This window comes from Octopus bimaculoides, chromosome 2 (assembly GCF_046866305.1).
Source record: "Octopus bimaculoides isolate indiv1 chromosome 2, ASM4686630v1, whole genome shotgun sequence".
NCBI classification, from domain to species: domain Eukaryota; kingdom Metazoa; phylum Mollusca; class Cephalopoda; order Octopoda; family Octopodidae; genus Octopus; species Octopus bimaculoides.
Genome location: NC_142929.1, coordinates 41,536,677 through 41,562,025, shown reverse-complemented (window position 1 = coordinate 41,562,025; position 25,349 = coordinate 41,536,677). Strand labels below are relative to the sequence as shown.

General features: G+C 35.9%; 1 protein-coding gene across 1 annotated transcript in view; it reads right to left on the bottom strand.

Moving 5' to 3' along the window:
- The window catches only part of LOC106884228 (uncharacterized), a 151,764-nt gene that overhangs the window by 49,660 nt on the left and 76,755 nt on the right, over positions 1-25,349 (bottom strand). Inside the window, exon 3 of the mRNA XM_014935488.3 lies at positions 8,687-8,769. Within this exon, the coding sequence (XP_014790974.2) occupies positions 8,687-8,769 (83 nt within the window). The remainder of the gene's footprint in view (positions 1-8,686; positions 8,770-25,349) is intronic.

Here is a 25,349-nt window from a genome sequence, read left to right as displayed (position 1 = left end):
TGTTATTGTGTAAAGTAACTACAATGACTGGCTTGAAGATATTGTTAACTTCCATGGTTATTAAAGAAAAAAAAACTCCTCAAAATCACCATTACTTATTTAATGTTTTTTTTCCCCTTAACTGGCATAGGTTGGAGGTGTTTGCAGTACAGCAAATCATCCCACATTTTGACCTTTCTTTGTTTTATCTGCGAGGTCCACTAACCTTGGATCTGACCTCTTCAGTACTTCTTGTGTTTTTCTTTTGTCACAGATATCCTCACTTACAGTATATTGGTCTTTTTCACAGAGCACTCATTTATCATTTGTTCACATCATGTGTCCAACCAGCATAGACATGTCTCATACTAATATAGATTCATGCTTTTAGTTTCTAGCCATTATCACAACTCATTTGTGCTCTGCTTTTATTGAAGGCTAACATCATATATCTAATGGATATCTAATTCTGCTGATCAAAGAAGAAGACGCTGCCACCACCGCTGCTTATGACAAGAGCACTCAGAGAGCGCAAACCTCTGCCAAGGCAACACCAATGTCCTCTCAATGATCAGCTGGAGATGATTTTTAAAATGAGAATATCTGAAATAAACTTGACTGCATTCAAAAACGAGAATACCAAAAAATTGAACCTGACTGCTCTCAAAAATTAAGTAAAAACACCGGAAAAATAATCCAGAATCCTTGTCTGGTACCAGATCAATTCCAAAATCTAATCAGTTCATGCCAGTCATGAGGCCAAACATCCCTGAAAGTTTCATCTGAATCCATCCAGCAGTTCTTGAAATATCTTGTCCACAGACAAACAAACAAACATGACTGGAAACAATACCTCCACCTTCACTAAGGTGGAGGTAATACTAATAATAATAATAATAACAATAACAATAATAATAATAACAATAATAATAATAATAATAACAATAATAATAATAATAATAATAATAATAATAATAATAATAAGGCGAATAGACCAGATATAGTTGTCAAAGATCATGAAGGAAAAAAATGCCTTCTAATTGATGTTTCAATACCAGCAGATGACAACGTTTCTCTAAAAGAAATGGAAAAACTTTCAAAATACAAAGACCTGGAAATAGAGATAACTCGAATGTGGAATCTAAAAACAGAAACAATTCCTATCATAGTAGGTGCCTTAGGTATAATAAAAAAATATTCAGACAAATACATAACAAAAACACCAGGACTTACAAATATATATAACATACAGAAAATTGCACTACTGGGTACTGCACACATTCTACACAAAACACTTTCAATACAGTAAACATAAGAGCACCACAGCAAACCACAGCACATACCCAAGGCGCACAGAGCTGCGCTCGGTAGTGAAGTGAAAGCACGTTATAAAAATAAAACTACTGAATAATAATAATAATAATTGGAACTATAGACTGGACCAGAAATGATAAGAAACTTGACAGAAAAACTAGGAAGTTGTTGATGTATGGAGCCCATCATCTGAAAGCTGATATCAACCAGTTGTACTTGAGGAGAGACCAGGGTGGAAAAGGCTTAACAGCAGTAGAAGACTGCATACAGATGGAAAGAAAAAGTTTAGTAGAGTATTTACAAAGCAGCACAGGAAATCTACTAAAGACAGTTAATAAAGACAGGTGATGAAGCGTGTAATAGGAAAAAAAAGACAAGAACAAAATACAAAGAGAGCATGTCAGACAGATCGAAGAGAAACTTCTGCATGGCCAATTTTGGAGAACCCCTGAAGACATATGTGGAACAAAATCCTGGGCTTGGTTAGAAAAAGGGGCAATTAAAAAAAAGAAACAGAAAGCCTAATTGTAGCAGCTGAAGATCAAGCGATAAAAACAAATAACTTGAGGAAAAATATATATGGAAAGAATGTGCTAGAAAAATGTAGAGCTTGTGGAACTTGGAATGAGACAGTGGCACACATTGTGGTAGAATGCCCCAAGCTGGCACAGGAAAAATATAAGAAGTGGAAGCACGACCAGATTATACACTGGAAATTGTGCCAGAAATGGGGATTTGAAGCTGGAAACACATGGTACAATAATTGAGTCCAAAGAGTACCGGAGTTGGAGAAATGTAAAGATTTTGTGGGGCTTTCCTATTCAAACGGACAAGAAATTAGAAAATAATAGACCAGATATAATGATTGTAGATAAGGAAAAGCAAAGTTGCTTACTTATTGACCCATCATGCTCATTTGATTCCAAGATTGTAAAGAAAGAGGAAGAAAAACAAAAAATACAGTCCCATAAAGTTTGAAATAAGAAGAATTTGGAGCATGCAAACAATAAAGGTCATGCCTATAATAATTGGGGCATTAGAAACAGTAAGCCAAGATATAGACAAATGGTCGAAGGAGATTGAAATAGAATACCTGGTAGAGCTCCTACAGAAAGTTTGTCCCTTAGGGACAGCAAGGATTATCAGGAGGGTTCTAAGCACTTGAAAGAAAGACTACTGAAAACTTGTGGATACCTAGGGTTACAAGTAGTAACCCGCGATCCACATAATTCCTACCAGAAATAAGACCGAACCAAAATATTAATAATAATAATGATATTGATTTCAAATTTTGGCATGAGGCCAGCAAGCTCAGGGGAGGGAGTAAGTCAATTACATCAACCCCAGTACTCAGCTGGTACTTATTTTACTAACCCTAAAAGAATGAAAGGCAAAGCCGACCTTGGTGGCATTTGAACTTAGAACATAAGGTGGGATGAAATGTTGTTAGCCTTTTGCCAGCTCACTGCCTTAATAATGATAATAATAGTAATAATCTCCTTTTTTTTCTATCACATGACTTTGTATGTTTATTTTATTCGCTCTCATATGTTTATTTTAATGGCCTACCAGTGTATACAGTGAGTTTCTTTGCCCTAGGTGTTGAGAAGACACTCGGCAAGAAATGGAAACAAAACTGAAAGAGGATAATAATAATAATAATAATAATAATAATAATAATAATAATAATAATAATAATAATAATAATGCCCTGATGCTGTACAAGGCAGTGGCTCTCATGGTTTTTGATCTTAACTTATTGGAAGTGTTATCATGTATATCTTGTCTTGGTGTAAAAGCTGGGCTACAGCAAATATTCTGCTCAATACCGGATATTTGCTTGAACTTAACCAGTTGAGCATGTCCCTTGGTGGCTGACGATATGTGCATCTCTGATCACAAGTGGCGGAGTATCATAGCCAGGTTGAGATGGAACCTTTGTGGTTTGAATAATTCACACCTGGAAACATAAGCGTTTCATTCATCATCCTTAAACAACCCTTATTCAGGGACCTTTCGAGTGGGATAGGCTTCTCAACCAGAAGAAAATTCTAATTGTGTCCCACCGGTAAGGTCATATGTTGTTTATCTTGATATGAGGTCACCATGTCATGCACATATAGCTATGATGCATGTGTCTGGTGTACCCTTGTCAGATGGGTATATTGGGCTTTGTATATTTGTAGCACAGTGTCACTTTGATGGTATGTGCTGCTCTCTCACTCAATAATAATCCTTTCTACTATAGCCACAAGGCCCGAAATTTTGGAGGATGGCAGGGGCTTGTCAATTACATTGATACCAGTGCTCAACTGATACTCTATTTTATTAATTTCGAAAAAATGAATGGCAAAGTTGACCTCAGTGACATTGAACTGAGAACATAAAGAGCTGGAAGAAATGCTGTTAAGCATTTTGCCCAATGTGCTAATGATTTTGCCAACTTGCTATCTTAATAATAATAATAATAATACTTTCTACTATAGGCACAAGGCCTGAAGTTTTGGAGGAGGGGGCCAGTCGATTAGATCAACCCCAGTATGCAACAGATACTTAATTTATTGAACGCGAAAGGACGAAAGGCAAAGTCGACCTTCGCAGAATTTGAATTCTGAACATAGCGATGGGTGAAATGCTGCTAACAAATCTACCAGCTCACTCACTTTTTAATAATAATAATAATAATAATAATAATAATAATATCAAAGACACATTCACAGTGGTTATGGTATGTCTATAAAAAGAAACAAAGATACTATACATACTATTAAACAATAAATAATAGGGTGAAATCTAGAAAAATAAAAATTATTCAGTAATTCAACTTGTTTATTTATATTAAATTATAAAAAGATAGTGAAACAAGCAGTGAATTTAATTAATTTGGATTAAAAAGAAGAACAACAACAACAAACATAGACACTGAATATTATAGACATATAATACTGAATCTTTAACCCTTATGATCTTTTGTATCTTATCTTTCACTGGTTTCAATCGTTGGACTGTGTCAATGCTGGGGTATGGCCTTGAAGTGTTTAATCAAACAAATTGGCCTCAGGAATTATTTTTTTAAGTCTGGTACTTATTCTATCACTATCTTTTGCTAAGTTACTGACATGTAAATAAACCAGCATTTGTTGTCAAGTACGTGGGATAAACACTAAAGCGCACACCAGCTGAGCATTCCTCGTCTTGTGGGCTTGTGGGTGCTGGTGCCATGTAAAAAGCACCCGTGCCAATTCCAAGTAAAAGTGCTCATGCTGGAGCTGTGTAAAAGCACCCAGTACATTCTGTAAAGTGGTTGGCATTAGGAAGGACATCTGGCTGTAGAAACTATGACAAAACAGACATGGAGCCCAGGCAACTCTTCAGCTGGCCAGCTACTGTCAAACAATCCAACTCATGTCGTGGACATTAAATGATGATTATGACAAACATATATACACCTTAGCATGCCACAGAGACATTAAATGATGATGATTTTATATATATATAATGGACTCTCCCATTGTTAGACGATGTATGAGGGTTTGACAATTTCTTATCGAACAACCACACAGATGATTTGTTTATAGTGATCAAATGTCATTCGCTCCATCAAAATCAACATTAACTGTACAGGTACAACGGATGCCACATGTCAGATGACAAAATGGTCACAGAGCAACGTGAAATGAAGTGCTTTGCTCAAGAACACAATGCAACAACCGGTTTGGGAACTGAACCCATGATCTTGCAATCGTGAGTGCAACACCCCAACCACTGAGCCATGCGTCTTCACACTATATCATCATCATCGCTTAATGTCCGTTTTCCATGCTAGCATGAGTTGGACGGATAGACTAGGGTTTGGGAAGCCAGGAAGCTGCACCAGGCTCCAGTTTGATTTGGCAGTGCCTCTACAGCTGGATGCCCTTCCTAATGCCAACCACTCCGTGAGTGTAGTGGGTGTTTTTCACGTGCCACCAGCACAGGAGTCTGAGGAGGCTGGCAACGGCCACAATCGGTTGGTGCTTTTTACGTGCCACCAGCACAGGGGCCAGAGGAGGCTGGCAACAGCCATGATCGGTTGGTACTTTTTACGTGCCACTGGCACAGAAGCCAGTCATGGCGACGCTGGTATCAGCCACATTTGAATAGTGCGTTTTACATGCCACCAGCACTGGTATCACAACTACAATTTCCATTTGATTTTCATTTTGATGTACTTGACTCAATAGGTCTACTCAAGCACAGCAGGTCGCCCATGATCCAAGGTACTTTTGAATGGGCTGGGGGTGGTTATGCAAAACTGGTGTAGGATACAGCCGTGAACTCTCTCTCTCTTTCTTTCTCTCTCTCTCTCTCTGTATATATATATATATATATATATATATATATATATATATATATATCGTTGTCGTCGTCGTTTAACGTCCGCTTTCCATGCTAGCATGGGTTGGACGATTTGACTGAGGACTGGTGAAACCAGATGGCTACACCAGGCCCCAATCTGATTTGGCAGAGTTTCTACAGCTGAATGCCCTTCCTAACGCCAACCACTCAGAGAGTGTAGTGGTTGCTTTTACGTGTCACCCGCACGAAGGCTAGTCAGGTGGTACTGGCAACAGCCACCCTCAAAATGGTGCATTTCATGTGCCACCCGCACAAAAAAAAAAACGTCCGCTTTCCATGCTAGCATGGGTTGGACGATTTGACTGAGGACTGGTGAGCCAGATGGCTACACCAGGCTCTAATCTGATTTGGCAGAGTTTCTATGGCTGGATGCCCTTCCTAATGCCAACCACTCCGAGTGAATATATATATATTCAAAGATTAGGGAATGGAGTAGATAAAATTGAGGCTGCATTTGTTTCATAGTTAGTGGAACCACAGAAGTAGTAAATTATCCAAACAAGAGGTAGACTGTAAGCTATTCTTCAGGTCAAGGATGCCTTAATTATATGAAGTTTGCATTGTTGTTAGGAGATCCCGTGTTAACTTTTGGATTCAATTGAATCCCCAATGAGTTAACATGGGATCTCTTAACGACAATGTAAACATCATATAATCAAGGTATCCTTAGTTTGAAGAGTAGCTTACAGTCTACCTCTTGTTTGGATAATTTACTACTTCTAAGATTCCACTAGCTATGAAACAAATGTATCCTGGATTTTATTTACTCCATTCCCAAATTTTTAAATGTTTATTCACATATACAACAACCCCTGTTGCTAACTGTGAACTATAAAATTTTTTTTTTTTTTCAGCTTATCGGACTTTGATATGGGAAATATTCACAACCTTCTGCACCAATAAACCACTATTGTTCCTGGAAGTTGCTTTTTATATCTTCTATGGATTGCTTGAAGCTCACTAACTTCCTACACCTTGATCCTTGGATCTTACCGTTACACACACAAATATATACACACACTTACATATATTCCACACAGATTCTGCCGACCAAATTCAGTTCAATCACAAAGCATTGGTTGGCCTGGAGCTATAGTAGAAGATTCTTGCCTAAGGTGCTGTGCTGTGAGACTGAACCTGAAACCATGTGATTGCAAAGTAAGCCTCTTAATCACACAGCCATGCCATCCAAGAAAATTATCAAAGTTTCTATAATTACAGTTATAATGAAAGCTCGTTATTTCTTTCATTGTTATTTAAGATACGGAGAGCTTATGTAATCCATCTGCTTTCTTTATTTACAGTTACTACAATGTTTTCTGCTCATCTTAACTTACCGTAAGTCTTTTGATGTGTGTGTGTGTGTGTGCATGTCACTGTCTCTACCATAATACCTTCTGTATAACTCACAATTTCTTAACATATTAAATTCTTCACTAGAACAAAGCAGCATCCCCTGAATTCCTTTCTCATCTGTGTTTCCATTCAACCTCTAACCAGTAGCAATTCAAATAGAACATCAATAGCATTAACCTTACCGTTAGTCATATTTTATTCATTTATTTATTTTTTAAATTACCCCTGTGCCTGACATTCTAGTTTACTCTGAGGAAAATGGCATACTGCTGACATTTTTAACAAGAAGAAAGAGGCTCATTTTAGCATATCTTAAAATCTAAGTGCTATTTTTGAAACAAATACTTTTAGCTGACAGGCAGTACTGCATGGTACAGAGGAATTAATGTTGAAGTATTGTAATTTATTTGAGGGAATGAAGAAATCTATAGGATATTATTCCAATCGAAACAAATTTAATAAGTATTTATTTATATTCTAGTTCAACCACCACTCAAAACAACTGCTGTTAACTGGAATTTATTTCATGATACTCTGTTTACAAAAGATTTACTTTAAATTAAGAACATTTTTACACCTACAAGTAATAATTTGTTTCTTATAATTCTCTTTTCACAACAAATGCTTTAGGTAATCTCTATCAAATGAGCAGCACAAATTAAAAGTAAATGAAATTGTTTATAAAGAATGAAAAAAAGAAAAGGAAAGAAAAAAGGAAAAAACACGTGAATGATAGAGAGGCAAATTCTCAAAAGTATTAAGAGGATGTTTATAGTCTGTTTTAAAATATTCTAATCTTGCACTGACGTCAGGTAATTGTTTTTTTCCCATATCCCATAATGATTTGAAGGACTAATGCTTAGCTATGGTTTCACAGTATTAAGTAGATAAGAGATAGATCTCTCATTGGACAGGACACTGTTCCAACTCAACATTCCAACATTTAGGTAAACAAAGGAAAGAAGAATTAATTATACTAAGCAAATACACATTAAAGTTCCTGGAACTTAAGATCTTTAAGCTTATAAGAACAGCCAACTCTAAAGCACTAAGCACTCCCTCCTCAGGAAAGAAATGCATTGGGGTCTCTACATAGCCAGTCATAGTATACATAGATAAACAGTGGGCCTCTAGACTTGTAGGACCTAGAGTAATGTCCAGTGAGCTCATGTTCTAAGACAGCAGTGCATGTAAGTCCACTCAATAATTTATATAAATTAAATTTAAATATTTTATTTTTATTCATTTCCCCACCAATTTCACAGTATGTTGATCCAAGTTGTTGATATCTGTGTTTTTATGGTTTGATAAAGGAAAGAAAAGAAGCCCCCAAGACATTTTTAAGGGCTCCAAAACTGGCAGCATGAAGGTATGAACTTATTCTTAGATCAGAAATACTTGAAACAGAGTGGATTCTTCTAAAGACATCCAAAGACCGAGTGGTGGTGTTATGTTAAGGACCAGGTGATTGATTGAATATGCACCAGACTTGAAAATAAATACTGACATCAATATATCAACTATACTCATGAAGGTGGTGCTCCAGCATAGCCACACTTCAATGACTGAAACCACTGAAAGAATAAAAGAATTTAAAGAAAGATTTATAATTCTTCAAAGAGATGTCACATATCCATACCTTTCTTTTTTGCAGCTTCCACCATTTGTTCATATTCTTGCTTGTGTTTCCTTTCTTCTTCAGGAGCTTTTGATGGGAGGTGACTGCAAGAAGAAGAAGAAAAAATTTTTTTGAAAATCTCATAGTTGCAAGTGTGGCTGTGTGATAAGAAGTTTGCTTCCCATGCATGTGGTCCTAGGTTTAGTCCCACTGCATTGTGCTTTCCATTATAGCTCAGGCTGGTCAAAGCCCTGTGAGTGAATTTGGTAGAAGGAAACTGAAAGAAGCCTATCATATGTGTGTATTGTATTTGCCCTTCACCACTGCTTGACAACTGGTGTTGCTTTGTAACTTAGCTATTCATCAAAAGAAACTGATAGAATAAGTACCAGTCTTTAAAAAAAACAACAACAAAGTACTGGAGTTAATTTGTTTCACTAAGCTCTTCAAGGCAGTGCCCCAGCATGACCGTAGTCCAAAGACTGAAACAGCTAAAAGATGTAAGATTCAATTTTGCTTTTAACACAGTTACTGAAATAGCTTAATAATCCAATTCACTCTCTGTCCAGGTTTCTGAGTGCAAAACTAGAATGAATGACTTCAGATCTGTGTTGAAGATATATTACATTTACACAGAGTAATTCAATTTTTTCTTAAAGGCAGTGATATACAGGAAAACAGCATGTTATAGTGCAATATATACTTCTTTCTGATATTTTCTGTGTTAGCATTAAATCATTTTAGCAATGAATATTGATACAATATCTAGCTTAGATGCGGTAACACGAAGAGACCTATATCCTTGCAATAACATTCAGCAACTTCCATAAAACAATAATAAAAAAAAAGAAAAAGAAAAGAAAAAAAAACAGATCAAGAAGAAAGATTTATTTTCCAGTATATCTGGGTTTAGTTTACAACTGGTTTTCATGTTAAAAGGGAAAAATGCAAGGAAAGCATTACTTCTTGTATGATACTATAAAAAAAAAAAAGAGTTAAAATGTATTCTGTAAGATTCAACCAGAAAGAACACATTAATTTTAGTATATGTTTTAGTATTTATAGCTGAAGGCATGGCTGTGTGATTAAGAAGCTCACTTTGCAACAACATGGTTTTGGGTTCAGTCCCACTGCACAGCACCTTGGGCAAGTGTCTTCTACTTCTAGCTTCAAATCAAACCAATATTTTTTGGGTGACTTTGATAGATGGAAACTGTGTGGGTGGAAGCCCATCATATATATACATATATATATATATATATATATATATATATATGCTTGTATGTAGAAAGAAACCTAAAAAAAAAAAGGTGGCGAGCTGGCAGAAACGTTAGCAAGCCGGGCGAAATGCTTAGCGGTATTTCGTCTACCGTTATGTTCTGAGTTCAAATTCCACCGAGGTCAACTTTGCCTTTCATCCTTTCGGGGTCGATAAATTAAGTACCAGTTATGCACTGGGGTCGATGTAATCGATTTTATACCTTTGTCTGTCTTTGTTTGTCCCCTCTATGTTTAGCCTCTTGTGAGCAATGAAGAAATAAGAAACCAAAAAATGAAAAAAAAAAACTGACACTGTCAGTTATGACAATGAGAGTTGCAGTTGATCTGATCAATGGAACAGCCTACTTGTGAATTTAATGTGCAAATAGCCGAGCACTCCACAAACATGTGTACCCATAACGTAATTCTCAGGGAGATTCAGCGTGACACAGAGTGTGACAAGGCTGGCCCTTTGAAATACAGGTACTACTCATTTTTGCTAGCTGAGTGCACTGGAGCAACATGAAATAAAGTGTCTTGCTGAAGGACACAACGCATCACCAGGAATTGAACTCATGACCTTATAATCATCATCATCATTGTTTAACGTCTATTTTCCATGCTGGCATGGGTTAGACAATTTGCATCGGCTACAACTACAATTACCATTTTGATTTCAATCATGATTTGATTTTGATTCTGATTTTACTTGACTCAATAGGTCTTCTCAAGCGGGCTGGTTATGTGACACTGGTATAGGCTATGGCTGTGATCTCACTTTTCTTGCCAGGTCTTCTCAATCACAGCATATCTCCAAAGGTCTTGGTCTCTTGTCATTGCCCCTGTGAGGCCCAACGTTCGAAGGTCGTGCTTCACCACCTCATCCCATGTCTTCCTCTCACAGGTTCCTTCTACTGTTAGGGTGTGACACTTCTTCACACACCTCTCCTCATCCATATGCAGCACATGACCATACCAGTGCAGGCGTCTCTCTTGTACCCCACATCTGATGCTTCTTGTGTCCAACACTTCTCTCAGGGCGCTTACACTCTGTCGTGTGTGCACACTGACATTATGTATCCAGCGGATCATACTAGCTTCATTTCTTTCAAGCCTACACTTGTCCTCAGCAGTCATGGCCCATGTTTCACTGCTGTATAGCATGGCTATTTGCACACATGCATCATACAGTCTACCTTTCAGTCTGAGCGAGAGGCCCCTTGTTACCAGCAGAGATACGAGCTTTTTGAACTTTGCCCAGGCTATTCTTATTCTAGTGACAACACTCTTAGAGCATCCACCCCCACTACAGACTTGGTCACCTAGCTAGCGGAAGCTATTAACTACTTCTAGTTTCTTGTGAGTTGAATATCCTAACCATTAAGCCTTGCATCTTCGACTATATGTATAAGAGATTATATAAATGACAAGGGAACAAGAAATTATGCAATGAACTTCATAATTTCTTATTCCCTTGTTATTTATGTAATCCCTTATTATGCTCTGAATCACATATGTATTGAGTTCTTAAATCAGGTTATTAATATCGCTTTGCTTAAACAAAATATTAAAATATGTATGTATATGATGGGTTGCTGAGAATTTCCTGGCTTTGGGTAAAAGAAAATACAGGAGGATCAGTTAATTATGATTTCATTCAACATATTCCCCACTCAGATTCACACACTTATTGCAGTGGTCCTTCAGTTTTTCTAAGTCCTGTAAAAGAACTCGGAAGTTTAGACCTCCAGCCAGGACTTTCATGATATCCTTAAGGCCAGGAACTTTTCAGCATCCTCTTGTATATGTGTGTGTGCTGGGACAACCAGTGTTGGTTTGTTTATGTCTCTATAATTTAGTGGTTTGGTAAAATAGACTAATAGAACAAGTACTAGATTTGATAATAATAAATACTGTTTGGCTTAAAACCCTTCAAGGCAGTGCCCCAGCATGGCCACAGTCCAACGACTAAAACAAGTAAAAGATAAATGATACAACTGAAGACAAAATATTTCAAAAGATGGGATGGTCATGGTTAGAATCCTCTTGACCATATGTTTGCTTGATCAGGGATGTGTTACTAAACAACAACAGTATTTTAGTCAAGGTAGGTTTGAAAGTCAATGCCCCACCTTGAGCTAAATTTACCTTGCCTAGTGAAAAAAAAAAAAAAAAAAAAAAAAAATTGAAGTAATTTCAATATTTGTCTTTTTTTTTTCCTTGTCCTTAGATATAATGTTTACTACATGAAAGGAGTCAATTTAAGAAATCTGGCAAAACAAACAATTGCAGTCCTAAAATAGCTGTATCGACTTGGTACCTATTTTAAGCAAATTATCAATAATTTCATGGAAGGTAACCAAACTTTACTCAATCTTCAACAGCTGCAATGATACTGAAATATTGAAATCTGTAATAGTGTTAAAACATATCATAATTATATATATATATATATATATACACCATGTCTTTCAATTGTATTTTCTTTTCCTGGTAAGAGATGTTGTTTTGAACAATATCTAAATAATTTTTACAACCTTCAGTATATAAATTGCAATGGATTTGGAGGAATACATATCTAGAGTAATTAAATAAGTTCTTTTTTTTCCTAGGAAATGTTCTATTCTAGAGCTTCCAGAATCCAGTATATAATGTTTCCCAGAAAAAACACAATCATACACATCATTTTTGAGTCAGTGTTTTGTGGCTGGATGCCCTTCATAATATCAACCGTTTCACAACACAGGTATACAGTGTACTTAATCTCATGTTAGTGATGTGAAAGGGATATTGACTAGTATGGTAATCACATTTAAGGAGGAAGGTGTAGAAAGGACTGTTGAGTTGGAAAAGATGTGAAGATGGAAAGTATTAAAAGATTTTGTTACCTAAGAGATAAGTTGAACGAGAAGGTGAACTGGACTAGGTGATGGTGGTATGAATGAGACATACCTGAAATAAGTTCCAAGAACTGATTAGTAAGCTAATGAAGAAGGGAATGCCATTGAAACTAAAGGAACAGATGTATGCTGCATATATGAGGTATGCTATGATGTAGCACGGAGAAAGGGGAAGACAACCAATGAATTGCAAAGCATGATAGGAATTCACCCAGTGATGGATGGTGTGAAGAGAAATGGGATGAAATGGTTGAGTCATGTGCTGAGGAAGGGTGAAAGTGACTTAGTGAGAGAAGTGATGGAAATGAATGAGGGAGGAAGAAGAGGAAGGGAAGCCTGAAAGAGGGCTGCCTAAATATTTTATACATACATAGGCTGTAGCCTAGTATGACAGGATTGCTGGATTTCACCCAAGCATCCCAGGTTTGATCACTGATATGGGAATGTTATATAAATATTTAAAAGCATAGCCATCACTTGCAAGTAAGTATGACTTGGTAGTAGGTGCCATGCTTTGCTAATTGTTTTAGGTGCCTTTACATTTGTGAGCAGACATAAAACCTCAGCCATCTCGCCTTTGACCCAGCAGAACATTGAGGACATGACAGACGATGGGAGAGAATGTTAGAGCAGCATGAAATGAAGTGCCTTGATCAAAGATGTGACACACTGCCTGAACCTGGAACTGAACCATGCAAACACACACACACACACACACACACACACACACACACATGACCATACATATACACATACATCCAACCCATGCTAGCACGGAAAGCGGATGTTAAACGATGATGATGATGATACAGTTTAGTGTATAAATACATATGCACATGTTGATGTGCAATTATATGTATGAATATATATGCATAAAACAAAACATATAGAGCTGCAAAGGCACTGACTCCAAATACACACACACACACATCCATAACCATCTTGTTGTTGAAATACCAATGAAAGAACCTTGGATCTGGGTTAGAAATCAGTTCTTGCTCCATTGGTAAGAAATCTAGAAACAAAACTTAATAACATGGATACAGGCATACATACTTGTACACATGCATATACACACAAACAAATTTTTGATGTGGTGACCTGAGCGGATGGTAGATTAACAAAATATGGTGTCGATCACCAGTAACTGGCTTTATTTAGCCCTCCCGTAATGGTTATCTTAAGACTTAAAATAAAATTATAGAAATCAAAGGCTTGTAATATTTCATCAGTTGAAACAAATCTCTCTTCAAACAGATAAAATAAGTAAATTATATTTCGTCCAGATTGAATACTTTGATCATTCTCAAACAAGTGAACATCATAGTAGAGCAAGTGACATTTAGACACATTCGTTAGTATATTTATGTAATTAGAGCTCTCTACAAAAGCCTCACTATGGTTACTACTTAAATTTACAGGCTTGTAAAAAAAAAAAAAAAAATCCAGTAAAACATACTTGCACTCTTATTTCAGTATGACTTGAATTCAATATTTCCTAAGACAAAACATTGACATATCTAATTTACTGATTCGTTAATGCATGACTTCAGATTGATGTAATTGCATAGCAATCTTAATGTTACAGTTCATTTAACAAGGCTAACACCAAATATATAATTTGTGTGAATGCCTGAACTTTGAGCCTGTATTTTATCTGGAAGTTCTTGTTAATTATATTTTCTCTTAAGACAATAATAATAATGTGAGGCAGTTTCTTTGTAGAAGCCAACATAACTGTCTTCACGAAGAAGATGGATACTAAGTAGGTTGCAAATTTTCAATGACTGCTGTTGTTCTTTAGCATGAAAAAGCTTTCACCTTTAATACTAACCTGTCTAAGACTGCCTCTGGTTTAATGATCAAATTTCAATTTTTCTGAAGTGTTTTAGATTAAAACCTTCCATCAAAATTTCATGTTGATTTATGTTTCAAAGACCAGTTTAATAATAAGATATCTTTCTGAATTTTTCATTATTTTCAAAATTAAATGAAACAAAGGCATTGTATTTCAAAACAAAAATGATAACAAAAGGGTTAATGATGAAGTAACAGTTAATTTGGAGTTTATCAAAACCTCAGTATTTTTCGAAATCAATTTTTTCGCTTTTCTTTTATACATATTTTGTGATGCTCATGTTTTGTTACCACTACTGTTAGATACAAAAAAGTTTTACTAGAAGTAGCACATTTCACACATTTTTGTTTTGGCATCTAAGTAGTCATGCATATTTTAAAATGAAGAAAAAAACAGAATAAAAAGGAATTAGAAAAAGGAGAAGATATTAGCAGAGAAGAAAGAGAAAAGGAAGTAGAACAACAGAATACAAATCACTATGATTGTTAATGACAGTATGCATAAAGTTTTAACATTCAGATTACTGTCAAATGTAATGCCTATTTATTCACATTTTTCATTGCATCCTCTGGTGAGGCGTGTTGGCCTGCAAGAGTCCTGTGCCAGTGCGACATAAAATGTACTTGTGCTGGTGCCGTGTAAAAAGCACTTGTGCTGGAGCCACATTAAAAGTACTCAACACACACTGTAAAGTGGTTGGCGTTAGGAAGGACATAGAAACCAAGCCAAGTCAGCTTCCCAGCTCTGGTCAAACTGTCCAACCCATGCCAACATGGAAAACGGACATTAAATGATGATAATTCTTTTGAATTAATCACACATTATTTTGTAACTTCAAGATTTCAATGATGTGATTGTTTATTTTAACGACATTGTAAGGTAGGTGTAAGTAGTCGGATCTGACCAGTTTGAACATTAAACAGATAGAATATTTGAGTCAGATATGGTCAGTTTAAATGTCAAAGGTTTGAGGTAATTACTTAAAACCACTAATTATCCTGTCTAGATAATGTGTTCATTCTCTGTATACTAGGCCAAAAAGCATCTATGACCAACAAAGATAGCTCTTGAGAAAGTAGATTATTGTTATTAATCCCTATGTGAGTCAAGTATATTAGTCACTATATTACACTTAGTATATCTTCCCTTTTTAAGATGTAGGGTGTGATTTGAGGAAGATTTGGCTGCTATTTCTAACAGAACGATCAACCATACAGAGGCTCTCTCATTAACATGACTAAGTGGGAAAACACAGATTGTCATTACTGTGGTTGATGAAGCATGTCTTTTCTACATATTAAGCAGGTGAAGTAGGTCATGGCCTATTTCGATGTCATTCTCTTATTACATGTTATGCTCTTGTATATAAATGAAAGTCAGATTTGAAATAAATCTGTAAACAAGTTATTGTACCGGACATAGTCTAATGATTTTAATGACGATCGTGTATGCACATCCTTTATAATTTACTTTAATGAAAGTTTAGTCTGTCTAAGTATGCTATATCATTTACTTGTTTACACTTTTAAATATTCAGTTTTATTTATATGCACATTTTAATGTGATAATTTTAATGAAAAGAGAATTGTAGAGTTTGGTGCTTTTAGGTCTTAGTTAAGACAAAATTTCATAGGCCCTCTTTGTGGTGTATGTGTGTGCATTTTCTGATTTGCTTTATCTCATGAAATTTAACTTTATGTAAAAGACAGTAAAAGATTAATGAAGATATAGTTTTTAAATGTAGGAGATCTACGAGATATTGAATGTATGACAAATGGTTGGGTAATGCTGATATAAACAAATATCACTTTGTACATTAATATTTCTACACATATGTGAGAGAGAGAGAGAGAGAGAGAGAGAAGGAATGTGTGTGTGTGTGTGTGTGTGTGTGAGTGTAAGAATATATTTAAGTGTGTGCCCTTGCCATGACATCGTATGGTTGTAAGCGAGTATCACTGCCATACAAGTGATGTTTATTTCCAGTCTTCCTTGGAAAATATGTGACCACAGGAAATATTACCTTGCTGGGAAACAAATGAAGGTTGGTTAGAAGAACATCCGGCCGTAGAAATTTTATTTGACCCATGCAAGCATGTATAGTGGACGTATGATGATGCGATTACACACACACACAAACTAAAAAAAAAAAAAAAAACTGAAGGGGGGTTCAATCAAAAAGTACACATTTTTTTCATATGTATTGTAATTTTTTTTCCAGTTAATAAATAAAGCATTAATTGAAAATGTCAAATAAAAAAAAAGAAAATCAACAGAATGAAGCTTGATCAGATTGAGCAGGCCTGTGATAAAAGCCTTTCAGTTGTAACCATCTGTTTGCCTTGTTATATATATTAGAAAACTACATTTTCTAATATAATATATATCCTTCTCTTCTGAAGATGGTAGAGTGTGATATGATTAAGCTTTGACTGCAGTGTAAGAGATCTTTAAATGTTATTGTTTAGCCCCAAGTTAGTCCTGGTTGAGTAGAGATATGATAAAAAGTGTCATAGCCATGACCATCCTTTCTGTATATATCATGGATGACATTGTCCAAAATCTCCATTTTCTTTTTAAGATATTATGATTGATGGAAACTTGGCGGCTATTTCTAGCATTCTGAATGACTGCACAGTGGCTCTATTATTAATTCATGGCTGTCTTAGTCATAGTTTAGCTACATGTCATTCATGATTGAATATACTTATGATGAAAGGCATTCCAGCTGTGTTCATCCTGTTTCTTTCCAAGGCAGAGAGTACAGTGCCCCTCAACCAGAACCAGCATGTTATTGTTTTCTAGAATGTAGGTTGTAATTTCACTGGTATAAAAGCATTGTTGTTTACATTGTACCCCTTAATGTAGTGGTTTGACAAACGGATATCAATAAAATAAGTAACAGACTGAAATCAGTAAGGAGGTGATATCGTCTAAAACCTTAATGGTAGTGCCTCAGCATGGCTGCAATCCAATGACTGAAATCAGTAAAAGAAATAAAAGAATACAAAAGGGGTCACAGGGAGTAGCGTCCCTGCCTTCCTGAGCTAGTTTTCCACCACATTTCTTAAAAATCATGGCAGAGGTCTTGGTCTCAGGACCACTCATGTCTAGAAACTGAGGTTGGGGGTAAGCAAGAAAATCCAGCTCCAAAAAAGCCTCATGATAGCAAAGGAGAATGGGTACCAGCCAGCCCAAAGGTTGGGGTGGGCTGCACCTGCCTACCTCAGTTGCTATGGCATTGAGGTAGATCTGGCCACCCCCTTTAATGTGGACAAAACCTGGATTTAAAACATTGGATGATGATGGATGATACCAAGTATGTGAAAAAAAAAGAGAGGGGCTGAGGAGAAAACTTTCCAACCACATGGTTTCAATTTCAGTCTCATGGCATGGCAGCTTCAGAAAGTGCTTTCTACTATAGCCTCAGGCAAACAAAAAGCCTTGAGAGGATTTGCAAGATGGAAACTGAAAGAAGCTCATCATATATTGTGTATGTCTGTGTAGGCAACATGGTTTAGTGGTTGACGTGTTGCATTCTTAATTGTAAGATTGTAGCTTTGATTCTGAGACCAGGCAATGTGTGTTGTTCTTGAGCAAAACACTTCATTCCATGCTGCTCCAGTCCACTCAACAGGCAAAAATGAGTAATCTTGTGACAGACTGACATCACATCCAGGCAGAGTATATATATGCCACAAAATTCAGAAAACTGGCCTTATGAGCCTATGGTTTGGAAAAACCTTTGATCCTATCTCTCTCTCTCTACATATATGCAGGAGTGTGTATGTGTTACCCTCTCTTTGCCTTGACTTTGTATAACAGTTGTAAAAGAGACCGCCATCATACGAGCAGTGACCTTCGTCTTCAATCTTCCATGAAAACCTAACACATGCTAGCATGAAAAAGTGTACATTAAAATGGATGATGACAATGATATATTTCAGTGTAAATGTTTGCATATACGTGTATAAGTGTGTGAGAGAGAGGGAGAGAGGGGGAAAGGGAGAGAGAGAGATAGAGAGAGAGAGAGAGAGAGAGAGAGAGAGAGAGAGAGAGAGAGAGAGATGTGATGATAAGTGCATATCTGAGTTTGTATGTCTGAATAAATTTCAAGTCTACATTAAACAGATAACACATGTTAGGCATACTTAAACTCGTCCATAGGAATGCATACTCAGGTTGAAAAGGTCTGATATATAAAAAATGATATATATATAAAAAAAATAATGCGGTGTCATGAGGGGCAAAAGTGACATCAGATCCACTGTTGTGATTATGAATTGGTACTTGGTGTTGCTCTCTTGGTGAAACACATCCACAGACAGACAAATTATTTTAATACAGAGATAGATATATAAATAAATGTTCGGTTGTTACTCTGTCTGAATTGAGATATTCGACATTCTAACCTAGTTTATTTTATCATTTTTAGTGACTAAATATCAGGAATTTATATTTAGTTATATTACATAAGGAATTTATTTATTATTTCGGGAAAGGTGAATTTATTTAAGAGAGACCTCTTCTTGACCAAACGTGCTGTGAATATTTTATATTAATACATTTGGGGGTCACATTTTCGGCTGATTAAAAGTAACTATAGATTCACCCAAGTTTTGTTTAGTCAGTTTTCAGATTGTTGATACATAAAAAGTTCTGGAAACTCTACTTTTAGTGCAGTCAAGAACTGATTTATTCTGTTCTCTAAAATCATATACCTGGCTGTTTTAAAAAGAAAGAGAATACAAGTAGTAATAGTCAAAATAACTTTGATTATACTTCTGCTTGGTCAGGGCTGACCTATGGCTAAATAACAATGATATCAATTTGATGAAGAAATAAAGTCTTCTGTACAATGAAATTATACAGAAACCATCATTATTGTTAAATGTCCACTTTTCCACAGATGGAACTTGTCGAGGCAGATTTTCTATGACTAGATGCCTTTCCTGTCATCAACTCTCACCTGTTTCCAAGTAAAGCAATATTGCTCCATGACAAGACATGTTTTCATGGGAGACTGGAAATGAAAGACACAGCTTGCATGACAATGACATTCATTTACAACTACCACATGAAGTCAAGACAAAGAGACACCAACACACACACGCATGCGGCCATGTAACCACACACATGCTTTTCTTGAACTTTTTTTTATTCCTTCTCTCCAGACCTTTCCTCTCTCCTCTTTCTGATGATGAGCCATGCTCAAAACGTTATACACTCACTCTTTTCCTCATATACTGAGTGTTAAGCTAATACATTCCATGTCTACATCCTTTTGACTTTTGTTTTATTTTCGATTGGCCTATACAAACACACACACACACACACACACACACACACACACACACACGCACACACATGATGGGCTTTTTCAGTTTCTTCAACCCAATCTATTCACAAGGCTTTGGTTGGCCTGTGGTTATAATAGAAGACACTCACACAAGGTGCCATACGGTAGGATTGAACCCGAGACCATATGGTTGGGAAGCAAATTTCTCAACCACATAGCTACACCTATGCCAATATAAACCAGCATTTCCCAAATGAGGTTCTACAGGAAATATTGACATATTGGCAAATGCATTCTTTATTTAAGTCTATATTGAAAATTCTATTATGCATATTCAGCATATTACTTACTGCAAGCAGCAAAGAGACCTTACAGGCTGACTTATACACCAAAACGACTGAAGGACCAAAAATTCTATTTGAAATGTAGCAGGATTTGGAAAGATAGTGATGATGCTTACACTACACAATATACCATGCTGACTTGTATGCCAGAAAATATGCCATGTGATTCAGTATGGAGTTTTGTTTGAAAGAAACTTGGATGCCACTTCTATCAGGCCAAGCCACTATGTCAGAGGATGTCTAATTGGTGTAATTTTAATAGCTGCACAACTTTAGTACACACTATTTACAAGGAGCAATTCTGTTCCCATCCTTAAAACAGAAGATCAAATTATAAAAAGTGCTCAAAGATTAATTATCATCTTTTTATCTATCTGTTCTTTTTCATTGGATTTAACTTTTGCAAGATTAATGTTCTATTTTATATATTTTCTTTACCTATCAGGTTTTGGAAGATAGCTTAATCAAAGGCCGTCACATTTTTGATTGCACACTTTGTCCAGCTTTGTCTTTTTATCTTTTTTTAATGTTTTCCCATTAATTTAGATATTTTATTCAATTAACTAGATGGATATTATATTTGGTACAATATATATATATGTGTGTGTGTGTGTGTGTGTGTGTGCGTGTGCGCATCTGTATATATGTGCGTGTGTGGTATATACATGCACACAAACTAAAAAAATGTTGCATGCTTAAGAAGTGGATGCTCTTAGCCATAACTGTATTTCATAACATTTACTGTTTATGAAGAAATTAAATAAACTTGAATATAGAGTTAAAAGAAAAGTTTTAAATTTAGAAAAACAAAAATAAAACAGAATATATATATATATGCATATATATGTATATGTATCTATATATATGCATATATGTTTACATATTTTTCACTTGTTGGTGATGTCCTGTACTTGATGTATTATATATATATATATATATATATATATACACATATATATATATATATATATATGTATGTGTGTGTGTGTTTACATATTTTTCACTTGTTGGTGACGTCCTGTACTTGATTTTATATATTATATATATATATATACATATATATATATATATATATCAAGAATCTCGCAAACCAAATACAAAAACAAAGTATGTGTGTGAGCGTGCATACATACATACATTGTGCTAGAAATGAGAAAAACATTGAAGAAATTAAAGAAAGAAAATGAAATTCTAACCACAAAAAAAAAAAAAAAATCCCCAGATAACAACAATTCTGTGTACAAATTAATCACATCTGTTTAGTTTTAATTAGAGATAGTTGACTCTAGTTCAAAGGGATCTACATTTTGCTGTTTTTCACAAACTTTTTTTTTAACACTGGCAATACCTGTGGAGATTTCACAGTTATTTTGAAACCTCTAAGATGATTAGAAGATTATAAAGAACTGCAAAAATATAAAAACTCCTTTCAAATTGTATTTTTCTGAAACATTTGATCCTTGAGATGGTGCAAAAGTTCACACAGGTAGTACTGAAGGTACAGCCTTTGGATAGAACATCTTTGTTATACGCTTGTCACTTTTTCTATTTCAAGAGGTGTTATTACTTTTTTTTTTTACTTTACACCAAAAGGTACACAACTTTAACTAAGGAATGAAACTGAAGACATAATCTATTTTAAGTATTACTCTGATGCTCTACAACTATATTGGTAAAACTATATTATATCCTTATATTCAGATCACAGTAAAGTTCATATGGCAAGGCTTGAACCCACAGTCCCAGTGAACCAAGAGTAGCAACTGTTCCACTGAGCAATATATATGTAGATGCAGGTATGGCAGTATGGTTAAAAAAGCTCATAGGTGCAGGAGTGGCTGTGTGGTAAGTAGCTTGCTTACCAACCACACGGTTCTAGGTTCAGTCCCACTGCTTGGTACCTTGGGCAAATGTTTTCTACTATAGCCTTGGGCCAATCAAAGCCTTGTGAGTGGATTTGGCAAATGGAAACTGAAAGAAGCCAGTTGGTCATATGTGTGTGTGTGTGTGTGTGTGTGTGTGTGTGTGTGTGTGTGTGTGTTTGTCCCCTCAACATTGCTTGACAACTGATGCTGGTGTGTTCATGTCCCCATAACTTAGTGGTTTGGCAAAAGTGACTGATAGAATAAGTACTAGGCTTACAAAGAATAAGTCCTGGAGTTGACTCGCTTGACTAAAGGCAGTGCTCCAGCATGGCCGCAGTCAAATGACTGAAACAAATAAAAGAATGTGGATTTGGGTTCAGTCCCCACTCTACATCAGTACAGCAACTTGGGAAAGTGTCTCAAACTACAGCCCAGAATTGATTAATACTGGCAATGACAGAACTATAGAAGAGCTTGTTGAACGTGTGCATGTGTGGGGGTATGTGTATGTGTGTGTGAGAGAGAAAGAGAGAGAGAGAGAAAGAGAGGCAGAAACAAAGAGTATATATACATATATATATATATATATATATATATATATATATATATATATATATATATCTTTTATCTTTTGTCTCAGTCATTAGATTGTGGCCATGCTGGGGCACTGCCTTGAATTTTAGCTGAATGAATCAATCCCAGTACTAATTTTTTAATCCCGGTACTTATTCTACTGGTCCCTTTTACCAAACACCAAAGTTATGGGAACATAAACACACCAACAATGGCTGTCAAGTGGTGGTGGAGGACAGACAGACAGACAGACAACACACACACACACACACACACACACACACACACACACACACACACACACACACACACACACACACACACACACACACACACACACACACACACACACACATACAGAGGCTTCTTCCAATTTCTGTCTAACAAATCCAATAAGGCTTTAGTTGCCAAAGGTTATAGTAGAAGACACTTGCTCAAGGTGCCATGCAATGAGACTGAACCTGGAATCATACAATTGGGAAGCAAACTTCTTACCACACAGCCAAGCCTGCTTCTCTCTCTCTCTCTCTACACACACACACAAATCTGAGTGTTTCTTTATGTTTATGCTATTTAAAACCTGTGATGTTGATGTGCTGTAACAGTGGTGTGACAAACAAATATTGAATATCTAAAATGACTGATTTCATCTCATACTTTATCATCCAACTGCCATATGAGTAATGTAAATTTTATGTCTTTGGCATCATCCCATAGTTACAGTAGTATAAACATACATGGATAAACAAATACAAAAGGTTTCATTTAGTAGACAACAATTAAATGCACTAATGTACTTAAGTTAAGTGATTGATGATTATTTACAAAAACAAAAAAAAAAATTTCATTTCCTCCTATTTCTCACTATTATCACCATTCCTCCAGGGAATATTCTTCTCTAACTCTTTTTGCCTCCCACTTTGACTAACCATTTAACTGAGTAACATGCATATAACTGTGTGATTAAAAAGCTCACTTTGCAACAATGAGCTTTGAAGTTCAGTTTCGCTACATGGCACCTTGGGCAAGTGTCTCCTATAAACTCTGGGCTAAACAATGCCTTGTGAGTGAATTTGGTAGACAGAAACTGTGTGGAAATGTGCATCATATGTGCATGCATGCGAGTGCGAGTGTCTGTGTTTGTACTTGTCCTTCCACTGTTTGATAACCAGTGCTGGTTTGTTTATATTCCAGTAACACAGTGGCTAGGCAACAAAAAAAAAAAGAAAAAGGGGACCAATAGAATAAGTAGCAAACTTAGAAAAAAATAAATACTGACATTGAGGAATTACAGGGGGTTGATGATAGCCAAGGGGTCGAATGGGGGTTGGCATGCAAAAGACCAGCTACCCAGATGAACAGCTTGAAATACTTAGCGCCATGCTCATCTCTCACATTGATGTTGTCAATTTCAATAAAAGATATTCCAGCAATATGATGCATTTTCCACGTTTTCCCATGAAAATAATGTCATAAAAATTGAAAGTTTAATACTGTATACTTGTATATGTAGTTTTAAATGTAAAATGAGTGTCATCTTCAATAGAATTTCTTAATTTGTCATATATGTATATTTTAGCCAACATTTTAATTGCCATCATCAGAACCCAGTACGCATTTAAGATATGGTAGGTAAGGTAAGGCATTAAGGTATTGTAAATGAGGAGGGTGGTCGATGCAGAAGGAGAAGTGGCTAAAGGGGGTCAATGATCGAAAAAGTTTGGCGACCCCTGGATTAACCCCTTCAAGGCAGTGTCCCAACATGGCTACAGTCCAATGACTGAAGCAAGTAAAAGATAAAATATACAGACATTGCAGCACTTAACACAACTTGTATATTTATTTAGTATATTATTCTTTAGTATCTTTTTAAAAAAAGTGACCCACTTTGCAGCATACAATTTTTATCAAACTACTTTCATATTTTAAAGAAGGGGTGAGTTTGGGGGAAATATTTTTGTGGAAAGTGGCAATGCAGACAAGTTCTTGACATCTATCTAGTAGTAGTAGTTGGGTGGTCTGCAAATGAGATAGCCTTTACAAACACTGTTTCAAAAGAATTTCATAATTTATCTATATACAGCTGTGTGGTTAAGAAGCTAGGTTTGCAATCATGAGGTTTCAGGTTTAGTCATACTGTGTGGCAATTTGGACAAGTGTCTTTAACTATAGCCCTGGGTCAACTGATGCCATGTGAGTGAATTTGGGAGAGGGAAAATGTGGAAGCCTGTTGTGTGTGTGTCTTTGTTATTGTACCTCTGATTTACTGCTTGACATCTGTGTTGGTCTCTTTATGTCCCCTATAATTTAGTTTGGCAAATTAGAACAATAGAATAGATAGCAGGCTTTAAAAAAAAAGTACTGAGATTGATTTGTTCAACTAAACTGTTCAAGCTGGTGCTCCAGCATGGCTGCAGTCCGATGACCGATACAAGTAGAGATTAAAGTTAGTATACATTTGAACATAGGAATGATTTCAGCATATTTCTTATTCTAAGAATCAGTTGAGACTGGTTAAAGAGCTGAATTATGAAAGTCAAGTTATATTTGATAAAGAGTCATTGTTATTGTCATCACCATCTTTA